The sequence below is a fragment of the Panthera uncia genome, assembly GCF_023721935.1.
Source record: "Panthera uncia isolate 11264 chromosome D3 unlocalized genomic scaffold, Puncia_PCG_1.0 HiC_scaffold_8, whole genome shotgun sequence".
Lineage (NCBI taxonomy): Eukaryota > Metazoa > Chordata > Mammalia > Carnivora > Felidae > Panthera > Panthera uncia.
Window position 1 is genome coordinate 81,616,330 of NW_026057586.1, and position 13,174 is coordinate 81,629,503.

At 42.8% G+C, this 13,174-nt stretch overlaps 2 protein-coding genes across 5 annotated transcripts in view; both read left to right on the plus strand.

Moving 5' to 3' along the window:
- RPL6 (ribosomal protein L6) overlaps nt 1-13,174 on the plus strand; it is a 152,161-nt gene that overhangs the window by 114,695 nt on the left and 24,292 nt on the right. The gene's annotated exons all lie outside the window — the stretch shown is intronic.
- The window catches only part of HECTD4 (HECT domain E3 ubiquitin protein ligase 4), a 189,221-nt gene that overhangs the window by 95,373 nt on the left and 80,674 nt on the right, over nt 1-13,174 (plus strand). For 3 of the 4 annotated variants that reach the window (XM_049619914.1, XM_049619915.1, XM_049619917.1), the window contains 9 exons: nt 2,935-3,167; nt 3,554-3,699; nt 5,239-5,309; nt 6,168-6,273; nt 6,849-6,969; nt 7,667-7,795; nt 9,711-9,835; nt 11,329-11,482; nt 11,999-12,099. In XM_049619914.1, coding sequence (XP_049475871.1) covers nt 2,935-3,167; nt 3,554-3,699; nt 5,239-5,309; nt 6,168-6,273; nt 6,849-6,969; nt 7,667-7,795; nt 9,711-9,835; nt 11,329-11,482; nt 11,999-12,099 — 1,186 coding nt within the window. The remainder of the gene's footprint in view (nt 1-2,934; nt 3,168-3,553; nt 3,700-5,238; nt 5,310-6,167; nt 6,274-6,848; nt 6,970-7,666; nt 7,796-9,710; nt 9,836-11,328; nt 11,483-11,998; nt 12,100-13,174) is intronic. The other variant, XM_049619916.1, reaches the window with a different exon arrangement.

Below are 13,174 nucleotides of genomic sequence, written 5' to 3' on the forward strand. Positions count from 1 at the left end.
AAAAAAAAAAAAAAAAAAAAAAAAAAAAAAAGAAGCCAGTCATTAAGCCCACACTTATGGGAAGAGGAATTAGGCTCCACGTCCTGGAAGGAAAAGCATCAAAGATGGGCACCTGCGTGGCTCAGTTGGTTGGTTGTCTGACTCTTGGTTTCAGCTCAGGTCATGATCTCACAGTTGATGAGTTCAAGCCCCAAGTGGGGCTCTGCAAGGAGCCTGCTTGGGATTCTGTCTCTGCACCTCTGCCTGCCCCTCCCCGACTTGGGCTCGCTTTCTCCCCAAATAAATAAACATTAAAAAAAAATCAGAATTTGTGGACATATGTTAACTATGTTAATTACCACAGTAATTAATACTTTAAGGAAGGTGATACTTTGAGGCTCTGCAGTTATCTGATCAGATTTTTTATTCTTGAGATTTGGTAATTTGTGTCTTTCTAGAATTTGTGCATTTCATCTAGGTTTAATTTTTTTTTTAAATGTTTATTTTTGAGAGAGAGAGAGAGAGAGAGAGAGAGAGACAGATTGTGAGTGGGGGATGGTCAAAGAGAGAGGGAGACACAGAATCTGAGGCGGGCTCCAGGCTTGAGTTGTCAGCACAGAACCCGATGCGGGGCTTGAACTCAGAAACAGTGAGATCAGACAGACCTGAGCCGAAGTCGGATGCTCAACCAACTGAGCCACCCAGGTGCCCCTAGGTTTGATTTTTTTTTAAATGTTTTTATTTTTGAGAGACAGAGCATGAGTGGTGGAGGGGCATAGAGAGAGGGAGAGAGACAGAACCTGAAGCAGGCTCCAGGTTCCGAGCTGGCAGCATAGAGCCCGATGCGGAGCTCGAACCCACAAACTGTGAGATCATGACCTGAGCCAAAGATGCTTAACTGACTGAGCCCCCCAGGTGCCCCTAAGTTTTCTTATTGTTGGCATAAAGTTGATCATGCTATTTCCTTAGAATTAATTTTCATAGTCAGTGGTAATGTTTCTACTTATGTTCCTGCTTCCGGTATGTGTGTAAATTTACTAAAAACCATTGAATTGTGCACTTAAAATGGGAGAATTTTATGGTATGTAAATTGTATCTGGATAAAGCTATTGGGGGATAAAGAAACAGCAAAAAGAAGAAAAAAGTCAACTATATATCAGTGCCTCCCTAATGATCCTCTCCAAGCCTCTTGCTTGGAGACTTTCTCTCCACTTGTATATCTGATCGATATCTCCAGCTTGTCAAAAACAGACTTCCTGGCTTTCCCCTTCTCCAAATCTATACCTGCTGAATCCCCTGTGTGCTAGTAGAGGGATCACTGTGCCTTCATATGCAGAGCCCGCAAATTTAGGGTCATCTAAGACTTTTTTTTGACACCTCATATCCAAATGGACACCAGCAAATCCTGTCCGGTCCTACCCTCAAGAGGTATCCCAAATCCAACCATTTTGCACCACCCGGGCTGCACTACCTCTTGCCTAGGCATTGGTTTTACTTTGCCATATTCTCATAGTGGCCCGCTCACTGGTCTTCCTGCTTCCTCCACGGTTGCCCTCCGCCCCTGTAGGCTCGTTTCCGCCCGGCAACCGGTCTCAGTGTCAGGAGTCAGGTCTGTCCCTCCTCTGCTCAGACTCGTCCACCGGCTTCCCATCTAACTCAGCATAAAAATCAAAGACCTTATTTATTTGGGTAGGTCCCAGAGGCTAGCTTTCTGAAAGTCTTTGGTGAGGACGAGTAGTATTAACCCGAATTCTATTGTCCTAAAAGCAAGGGACTCAAAGACAAAAAGAGAACTGGCCCTCCAGTTAATATACAATTGAAAAGTTTAGTTTTGGCCAAGTTCACCTTCTCTTTGGTTTTCCTTGAGTCCTTCCTCATAGTCCCCAGTGCCCACCAGCCTTTAGCAACTCCAAGGTCCCCCTACCCAGGCCTGCCTCTCCCAGATTGCTGCTTTCCTGTTCCTGGTAGGCAATTAATTTCAGCTGCTTTAAGGGGGAAAAGCAGGGTTGGGTTTTTTTGTTTTGTTCTGTTTTTCACTCTGCCTGTTTAGATTACTTTCACATCCATTTCCTGAATGGCTGTGACCGTCCATGGGCTGTTTATTATTATGTAAGAGGATGCTTGTGAATGCTCACAGTTGAACTGATGGCTCTCTAGGTTGTGGGGACTGAGATAAAAATGTTGAGGTACCGTGGGAGGAGATATTTGTGGACCTGGGAGTGGGGATGCGGTGGGGGTGGTGTTCCATCACAGAGAAGTCATAGAAGGTAGATTTTACTAGATTGGTTGCAGCATGGCCTCTGAGCGGAAATGACCTGAATGCAAATCCCAGCTCTATACTTAGTATCTGTGTGACCCAGGGCGAGTTACTTAACCTCTCTGACCTTGATTGACTCCTCTACAAAACAGGGCTAAAATAGTCTAAGTTTATAACGGTATTGTAAGGTAACGCATGTAAAACATTTAGCCTGTTGTCCGGCATATAGAAAGGGCTCTCTAAGTGGTTAGTCGCTTCTGCCCTTTAAAAATGGGGATTTCCTAGGGGCGCCTGGGTGGCTCAGTTAAGCGTCTGACCACCTCAGACCCTCATCAGGCCATGATCTCGCAGTTTGTGAGCTCGAGTCCCGCGTCGGGCTCTGTGCTGACCGCTCGGAGCCTGGAGCCTGCTTCAGATTCTGTGTGTATCCCTCTCTCTGCCCTTCCCATGCTCTGTCTCTGTCTTTTAATAATAAATAAACGTTAATTTTTTTTAAAAAAAATGGGGATTTCCTAGCGTTTGCATTTTCGCCCCAGCACTCTGTGGCAGGGAAAAGGATTCTCCAGAGGTAGTAGAAGAGACGGGAGCCAAGATCCTCTGTCCTAGTATGTGTGTTCCTTTCGTAAGTCAGAGTTCTGCTCCTTGGAGGCCACCCACGGAGATGCCTTTCCTCACTGAGTTTCTTTTTCATTTTCTAGAAGAGGCTATAACCACGAATGAGGTTATAAACCAGTTACTGCACCATGTGGGTGCGATGTGCATACACCAACTCAATCTTCTTGCCACCAACCCCAATCTTCCAATCACAAGTGTCTTGGGCAAGCAGCATCCAATCGAAGCCCACCATCTTAGCAGTATTTGTGACATTATGGAGAAGGCCATGGTTAACGGAGATACTTGTATTATACGCTGTATTCTCGTTGTCTTTCAGGTAAATGCACCGTTTCGACGTAAGATAATAGAGAAAAAGAAACACAAATCTTGGTTTCAGCCAGCTAATTGCCACCAAAAGAGAAATTTAATAACATTCCCGTCTTGCATCATAACCACACTCTAATCCTGTAATTAGAATGATAATCATATTCGTTGCACTGCAGTTAATGGAGTACTGCTATATACAGTGAGCTATAGCTCACTGCAATTAATAGATGTAAAATATTTACTATAATTACACTATTACACAATAGAAGAGAGTGTGGTGAAAAATCCACCTGGATGTCTGTTCATAAGAGTATCTACTCTGTGCTTTTTTCCGTAGGGATAATTTTATCCCTAGTAGAATAAGCATTTTTAGATCTACCCCTTATGTTTCCGTAGGTGGTATTTAAATTTTTCTTCAGCCCACAAACCGAAAGAAACCGAGACATCATTCGACGGTCTGGATTGCTGCTTTGGCAGTTGTTGATGGCACCAAAGGATCAAATTTGCCCTGAAATTCAGAAGGAAGTCTGTCTTGCCATCAGGTAATCATGATTTTCTTCATGCTTTCTGCAAAATGCGTCTCCTGTGCCACCCTCTACCCTCTGTACTCTACTGGCTGGTAGCCTGGAAGTCTCTGACCTCATCCCATAGTCAGGGCCTCGTGCACAGGGGATAATTTGGCCAGAGAGGGCTTGTGGCCCCACTCCCAGAGGCCCCAAGCCACATAACTATGTGTCCTCATCTTACCTTTTGGATTTTAAAAGAAAGAAACCAATTTTTTTTAACTCTTTAATTGGATATTTTGATGGTTTGCAAGTGAAGGTTCCTGTCATTTGTGGAGAGAGTGTCCCAAAGCGACTAAGAAGCCAGTCTTTTGGCAGCCGGCAGACCTGGGTTCTAGTCCTTGCTCTGCCACTTACTAGCTCGGTTTCAGGTTTCCTTTTCCTTAGCTATAAAATGGGCATAAAAATAACACCTACTATGAGAGTTTGTGAGAGCTTCATAAAATGCAAAGTACCTTTTAAATTCTGCTTAAAACCTAAAACCTTGTTAGAGAAGAGGGCAGAATATATGGGCCATTTTCTGTTTGTTATTATTTAATATTGTTTAATATTTAATATTGTTTTCCGAGTGCAATGAACTGTTATCCAGGAATATAGTTTTAATGTGACCAAGTATAATTTAGTGACCAAGGGACAACTGAATGCTTGGTCTGCAAGAACTGTGTGATAGGGGTGAACAGAGAGGGAGGGGATTTTTTTCCTTCCATAGTTGATTATGCTTTGGGTATCTTTTGTAAGTTATTTAAGTTTTTTTTTTTTTAAACGTGTGTTTATTTTTGAGAGAGAGCGTACGCGTGCGTGCTTGAGAGGGGAAGGGGCAGAGAGAGAGAGGGAGACACAGAATCCAAAGTGGGCTCCAGGCTCTGAGCTGTCAGCACAGAGCCTGACGCGGGGCCTGAACTCACAAACCACGAGATCATGACCTGAGCTGAAGTCAGACGCCCCTGTTTTCTAATTTAAATCTAGTGTCATGAGGAAACTTCTGGAGGTGATGGCTGTGTTCTGACTATGGTGATGGCTTCATGGGTATACCCATATGTCAAAACTTGTCATATTGTACACTTGAAAAGTGTTCACTTTATTGTGTGGAAACCTCACAGAAAAAAATAAGATTCTGGCACCACTTGTGATGCCCCTCTTGCCCTTTTGGAAAAGCTGAGATTTAGAAATCCCACTTCCCAAATGCGCTTTTGGGCACAGTCTGCTAATATCTACCTGGCCCGGCTACACTGACTTTTTTACAGCTCAGTTCTCTCTTACCAGTTCCATATCCAGCCTCAGACAAATTCTCATTCTGGAAACTCGCAGGAGAGGGAGCCTGTTGGTTGCTGATCAGGGAGGTGAATGGACTGTATCATGACGCTGAATTTAGGTTCAGCCACTTTGTTAGTCATGAAACTTCCCTCAGAGTTTCATGTAATCACTGGCATCTTTAACATAAGTGCAAATTAAAATATTTAGAGTTTGGATTTTCTAGAATATTTGTTGAAAAGCTTTTTGACTTTTCTGTCATTTCAGCTCTGGCTTAAATATCTTGTACCCAGGTGAAACCGAAATCAATAACTTACTTAAGCTGGTCTTAACGGAAGGTGAGAATTATCCCTGACTTCTTGAACAGCCATCCCTTTTTTTGTCCTCGAGGAACCAACTGGATTATTATGATAATAGACCTTTCTTGTTTGTTAGTATTTGTTAGTATTTTTTTTTCAAAGTTCACTTTTGAAAGAGAGACAGAATGCGAACGGGGGCGGGGGGCAGAGGGAGGGAGACCTAGAATCTGAAGCAGGCTCCAGGCTCTGAGCTGTCAGCACAGAGCCTGATGCGGGACTCGAACCCACAAATTGTGAGATCATGACCTGAGCCAAAGTTGGATGCTTCATCGACTGAGCCACCCAGGCGCCCCTTGTTAATTTTTTTTTTTTTTTAATGTATCTGCACGTACACCAGTGCTTCAACTAGATTGAGAGGAGAAACCCTGTTCTGTGTATCTTCAAGCCTTTATCAACCTTTTTTTATCCATGCCGCTTAGCAGAAGGTGCCTGATAGTAGAGGTTTAACGTGCATTACAGATAATGACTTCTTAGGGGTTGCCAAGTCCGTTTGTTTCCTCCATACATTAAAACCCAACTTTTAAAGTTAGATCAAACAACTACAGCAAAGCTCACCCTGTCAGAGACACTCTGTGTTTATAAGCAGCGTGAGTTTAAGGAATTAGAAATCCCGCTGTGTGACATATGAAGAGGCAAACTACAGCTAGATCAGGATGTGCTGGTTGAAAGAAGTCTGCTTGGTTTGTGAGGTTGTTTTTGCTGCTGCTCTTTGTGAGAGTACGTGTGCCTGGCGCCCCTACATCGTCAACAGTGTGCTCATTTGAAAACTTGTTTTAATAGCCTCAGTTTCCTAAGTGTAATCACCAGGGTCATTCACGGAGCTCTGTTCTGTGTCAGGAGAGAGAAACAGCGGCCTCTCCCAGCTGCGGGATGTGATCTTAACCAATTTAGCTGAACAGCTTCAAAACAACCGATTTGGCAGCGAGGAGGATGAGCATTACAGGTGACCCCAGTCACGCTGTTGACTGATAGCCTTCTCTTTGTGTTTTTCTCAGTAACTAATTTACATTAAATGCGTTTGAGCAACTTAAGTCTCCTATAATATCTAATATGATAATTAGCATGTTAAGTTGAAATCACGGATCCATCAAAAGATCATATATCCCACACTTGCCCTAAAAGGCGATGATAGCATTTTTCAGTTTTCTCGGCAAAGTACTCAGTGGAAAGAATGGATGGAACTTATTTAAACATCTTGGTGAAGGGTGCCACCCAACTCAGTGGGCTACGGGAGAGGGCCAGGGTGAGGGTGTGGGTGAGCTGGGAAGGGGAGGAAGGTGTTGGTTTTCTTTGCCGTTTATAAAAGTAGTCAGACTATGTCCTTGGTTACCGTTTTGTTTCTTAAGTTGGATTTAGATAGTACACCTAGTTGTTAGCATTGTTGCTGAGGAAGATGATATACTTACAGAGCCAGTGAATTTTGTATCTCCTGTTTGTCATCTCATTCCAATTGTGTAAAATTTATCCTTTTATTAAACCATACGTATCTTATTGTTACATTTTTCCTGCATTTTAAAGACTAAATGATGAACTTTTACACTACATTCTGAAGATTGTTGTACGGGAATCCTGTATCTTAATCACCAAGTGCCAAACTGTCTCTAAAGAGGATTTTCAAAAACTCCTTTCGACTGTGCCTGTAAGTAAAAATGTGTTTAATGAAGCCAAATGGTATCAAGTGTCCCTGTTTTCATGTTACTGTATCGAGGTGTGTGTGTGTGTGTGTGTGTGTGTGTGTGTGTGTGTGTGTGTACACGCTGACGTAACGCACTCTCCAAGGCAGTCTTAATTGACGGAGTCAGTGGGTGACTGTGTTTGTCCTGGAAATACAGAACCAAACAAACCCACTTGGATCGCTTTCTCTAAGATTTTATTCCCCCTGCTTTTAAATGTCTTGATGCAGTGAATCGTTTGACTGAATTTGGATGTTTTCGTTTTGTTTACATAGTGAGGATTGTCCTCCCTGTTAACTGTTAATGTAGTATCGTTTTCTAAAACGTCACGGTTCCCCAGAGACTAGAAAGAACCTAGAGATTCTTTCAAGGTTCTAGTGGACTCTTTTCTAGTGGAAATTCATGAGAGGGGGAGAGGGTGGGAGAAATTCAAGTAAGTATCTGAGTGACTAGTGCGAATTAGGCAGCAGAAGGCAGAAAGGTGAATGTGTCAAATGACATATCAAAAGTCATGTGGAAGTAAGTCACCTGAGAAACTAACCTGGTCTGTTTTCTGTACTTTCTCTTCTGCTTCCCTTGTCCAACCCTTATAAACATGAGGATGACATGAACCCTTTTTGCTGTAAGGTGTAGATCATTTAAATGCCCTTATTTGTATTAAAGGCTGCATCCTCCTGCCTGCGCTATCTGATGGCAGTTCAGAACCACCTTCTCAGTAACACTATTTTGATTAAACCCGATGAGAACGAGGACAGTGACAGCTCCTTGCAGGGAGAGACATTGAAGGTACAGGTAAACACCAAGCTTTCTTCTAACGATGCTTTCTACCCAGTGTGTAAAGGGCAGCTCGACTGGCTAACTCTGTGTATTACGATGTCACATTTCACCCTGTGGCTCTATTGTTGTGAGAGGTAATATTAGGTCACTCATCTCATAGGTTTTTATGTCCTTGCACAGTGGTTACCATATTTGTGACACTCTCATAACGTGTCTCCATGTGCTCGTGTCACTCTTCTTGTGCCTTGTTTATTTCATCCTTTTTTAAAGGACTATAAAGTATTGCGCTTACAAGTGATCTCGTACACATCTGAAATCTATGCATATAGAGATAAAATAATCCAACATTTGAAATAATTTTGACTTTGCGGCTGGTTTATTACATTCTCTCCATTCAAATAACTTAAAAAGGTGGTAATTTTCTCACAACCTTTATATTGAATAATTTCTAAACCTACGGTTCATTTCATTCTCTGTAATTATTTTTAAGTTAGCTTCTATGTAAACTCAATAATTTGTTCCCACATGGCAATTTATAGCAATCCAAAGATTTTTTTTTATAGCAGTGGTGGTTATAATTTTGACAGATGCTGGAGGCTGTTGCTTGCATTGTTGTGTAGAATTTCTTCTCTGTGAGAGAATCAGAGAAATCGATAAGAACTTGGTTCTTCTCTAACGTGTTGACTGAAACACAGTGAGAAATTTACCGAGGAAGCGATAGAGATAAAAGCCATTATGCTTCGCCCTTTTCTTACTGCTTTATGCGCTCATACTCTACAACCCATACACTTGTGAATTCTTGAGTTGATCTCACTGTATAATCGGTTTTTAAATAGGCAAAAATGCAGGAATTAATCTTTTAAATTGCTGATACTGTTGATTAACTTTTCTTGCCTTAGTTTCTCAGTGAAAAAGGACACTAAGTCTCCCTTGCGAGGTTCTGTGAGGCTCAGAGGAGGAGGCATGCTAACCGCACGCACTGTGCGGCCACAGGGGGCGCCGTCAGCACATGGCAGCTGATGGGATCCGTGTGACTTAAACCCTGGTTTAGCCTGTCAGTTCAGAATTCCTTTTCTCTTCATGATAAAAACATCTTAATAATTGCAAAGAAGGCCCCAGAAAAGTCCCAACAATGGAAGCAAGTGTTTTCTATTTGAAAGGCTAAATTCTCTAAATTCTTTAATTAATCCACGGAGAGAAATACTCTTGGTAAAGGCAGAAGAGGCAGAGTTATCCAGTATCTCTGGGAAAAATGAAAAACCCAGATTTCACCTAGAAGGTTAGGTTGGTTGTATTTTTTCTTAACAGAAAATAATTGTAAGCTAAACACTTGTGTGATTTTAACGAGTGCTTTTTAACACACGATTTAGTATTTGTATGCCCACGAACTCTCTAATAGTTAATTTTAATGTTCGATAGCTTGTAACTGGCTGCTACTTCAATTGAATTTTTAACTTGCCTGTTTTCAAGTGTGATGGTTTACAACATTAAGTAAAAAGGTCACTTGTACTGTTTCAGAATGTTGTGTTTTTGTCTCATTTTATTCACCGCCTCTACACGCGCCTTTTACTGTTCTGTTTTTCTCTTTAGCTACCCTCATACCACCCAAGGCAATCTTCCACCTGGACAGTTTCTGGGCTGGCCACCGGGAGCTCTCTTGTGCTGGAGGGGATGGGAGAAATGCCTTTTCTCCCAGGGACTCGGTGTGCTCCCCGTGAAATACTGCGTATTTCTGTCAGCACTCCAGACCTTAGCCTCCCAAATCAAATTGCTACTTGCCATCCTAGCGGAACTTCCTGCTTTGGGCTGATTCTGGCCACCTCATTATTTCGTTTGGAAATGCATCATTAAATACATCATTTCGTGTTGTCGTTGTGAGTGTATGTTCGTCCCAAAGCCTAAAAATAATATTGTGATATTTTCTACCTAGGAGCTAAAGGTCAGTATTTTGGCTCTTGCCACCCAAATCCTGACTGGATGTGATGAAGTGTTGGAAATGCTACAGCAGGTCACAACTGCCCTCATAAATAGTGACCTAGCTGACCGTGAGCAGAGGTGAGGAAATGGGTCGTGAGCTGTGGCCTGCTGCCCTTCAGGAAGCAGAATTGCTTATGAAAGCAAAATCTCTTAGAACAGAACATCAAATGTTCATTTAACATAGAGGGATTTTTGTGAGACTAGGTTGAAATGGCAACTGTTTTCAACGCCAAGTGCAATCGAACTCTTTAATGGTGCTTTTAGGTGAGACTGGGCCGCCAGCCAGAGTCTGAGGGGGCGGCGAGGCTCTGGTGCACAGCCTCCCCGCCGACATTCGGGTCTGCCACCATCATCGCCCCCAAACTGGCCCTTCCTTCCATCATCTAGCTCAGCGGCACATGCACTTGGTGTCCTCGTGATAAGTACTTTAGACAGCCAGGTGACTTAGTGACACAGAAGATTAACTGCCATGCGAAAGATGACGCTGACATAATGTCTTAAAATTTTACTGTGATTTTACTTCTTCAAGTATAGGAGTGACCTCTGTAGAGGGTAATCTTCTCTCTCCCAGTAATAAAGCTCTTTCTTAGCCCTCCCCATGAAAATTTCTGCTAATGGTTTGCCGTTACATCTGTGTGTGATAATGATTTTAATGTTAGAGATGCTGATCCAAAACAACCCCTCAGTGTAATTTTTCCTCTGGTAACCCTGTCTGTCCCCATGTCCCTTGTTTCCTGCCCATTCCCAGAGAGTTGGTGGCCACATTGGAACTGGGGGCAGTATAACCCAGATAGGCATTGCACGAGGGCTTGTTAAGTCGTATGGGGCCCATTTGCTGGGGCTTGTGGTACAGATTTGGCCTCCTCACCCCCCACCTGCCCCCCACCTGCCCCCCGCCTGCCAGGGAAGAGAGAGAGTCTGAGAGCCTGGGAGATGGGAGGTCTGTTTCTTGTTCCAACCCCAGTACCCCAAGTAGCCTCAGAGAATTTCTATAACCCACGTCTTTCTTTGGGTGAGTCAAATACCTTAATTCTTCTGGCAGAGGATTGGGATATTAAGAATGTGATTTTAGGTAATCATTTTACAATATATACATCTATCAAATAATTGTTATACACCTTAAATTTATACACTGTTCTGTCTCAATAAAATGGGGGGATGTGATTTTAAAGACAAAAGAAAAATCTGTGTTGTAGCTAGTTACTTTCTCTCTGTCGGAGACTGCATACAGCACAGCGATCTAAAGTTCCAGTGCCAAGGGAACTCTGCCTGTGGTAACTACCTAGAGTAGCCGTCTGCATGTTAGAACCCACTGATAAAGTGCTTCCGAGGTGCTGTGATACGCACCGTGTCAACTCAGGTTGACAGTGAAATCTCTTACTTGGTTTCTGTTCTCTCCCTCTCCCTCAGTGGTAGAAGGTGGGAGATTTGTGGACCGAACTGCCGTAGCTAGAAGTGCTTAAGCAGTTCAAGGAAATGCAGTTTAAGAGAATTTGTCAGATAAAGAGGACGGTTGCTTCTTCACGTGATTAGGAATTGCTTAAGCCATTGTTTTCTTGAACTTTTTGTAGGTTAAAAGGCTTGGAACAAGTTACTAAGGCTACTATGCTTGGTCACCTTCTTCCAGTGTTACTGACTTCCCTGATGCATCCAAATTTACAGACTCTGACCATGGCCGATGCCCTGATGCCTCAGCTGGTCCAGTTGGTACTCTATACCAGTCAGGTACGGTCCCTGGTGTGCCAAAGTGAGCTGCTCTTCGGCCCGCCCACCTCTCGCGTTGCGGCCGTATTTATTGAAGGCAGAGTAAACATGGCCATGTCTTTCAGAAGCCAAGGGAAATAATAGTGGAATGAAGGAAAACATAATAAAAAAGAAACCGAAATATTAAGGAGAAACGTTTTGTTTGACTAAATTACTTACTGCGATCTTCTAGCAAGTGTTGATCACTGGTCAGCTGTGAAACTGCTAATCTGCAATGCTATCTATGGAGATCCTACCATTGTATTCAGCCTCCTGAGGCCTTGCGGGCTATCGGTGACTGATAGAAAGGATATGTGCCATGACAGCATTAAATAAAATGATATTGAGTGGTCTAAGTCTCAAAGCATTTCTTCGTGAAGGAGGACAGACTAGGATTGTAAAAAGATGACTTAAGTGAGAATTCTAAATTTGGCTGTAGTACCATCCAGATAACTGACAGTAAGCACTTTAAGACATGATGATGGTTTTGTGTTTCAGACGGCTTTGCTGCTTAAAACCCAGTGTCCAGTTTTTGCCGAGGTGGGCTGTTCCCCATGTGGTGCATCAGACCAGAAGGGCAGGCTGTTCCCCGATCAGAGGTGAAAGATGCTGCTTCCTTGCTGGAACCCCTGCCTTGTTTTCTTCTGGTGAAAGCCTCGTTCTCCTTTTACGACACTGAATTCTAGCAAGGATTTTGTAACTGGGAAAAGAGACTTTAGGGTCACGTTTTCCAGATAATTCTAGAATTGCTTTATAGATTTATAGGATCAGGTGAGAATAAATTCCCCACAGATCAAGAGATTAAAGATTGACAGGCTCTCCTATACCAACGATGGCGATGTAAAATACTATGACTTTGGCAAATAGGTTGACAGTTTCTTAAAAAGTTAAGTGTACACCTGCCACATGACCTAGCTATTCCACCTCTAGGTATTTACACAAGAAAAAGGGAAGCATAGCTTCTTACAAAGACTTGTATATGAAGGTTCATAACAGCCTTACTTGGAGGAGCCCAACACGAGAAACAGCCCTAATGTCTATCAACGGGGGAAGGGATAAATGAGTTGCAGAGTATTAGAATATTCCTACGACGGAATCCTACCCAGCAATAAAAGTGAATGAATGGTTGATACATGCGACAATAGGAACGATTTCAGAATCCTTATGCTGCGCAAAAGAAGCCAGATCCCCTCAAAAAGAACATGCCATATGATTCCCTAGATAGGAAACTATAGACGATGTAAACTCATTTCTAGTGATAGAAAGCAAAAAATGATTGCCTGGATTACCAAGCGAAGGAAGGAAACTTCACTAGTGTATACCTATGTCCAAACTTACCAAGTTGTACACTTTAAATATGGGCAGTTGATTACGTGTCAGTTACACCTATCAGAGCAGTCTTCAAAAATGCCAATCAGAAAGGGGCGACTTTGCAGGTCTCTCTAGAAGAGCGTGGTATCCAGTGCAGCTTTGCGTAGTGACGCAACTTTGCCCCCGTGCTGTCCGGGATCATCAGCCATAGCCACACGCTGTTCATGATGACTTGTGGTGTCGCTCATGTGATGAAGAAACTGAATCTTAAATTGTTTTCAGTTCAGATTCTGTCTACCTGGCCACACTTGACTCTGTGGCCACCACATTGCTAGTGCAGAGCTGAAAGAAGAGTGTTAATTT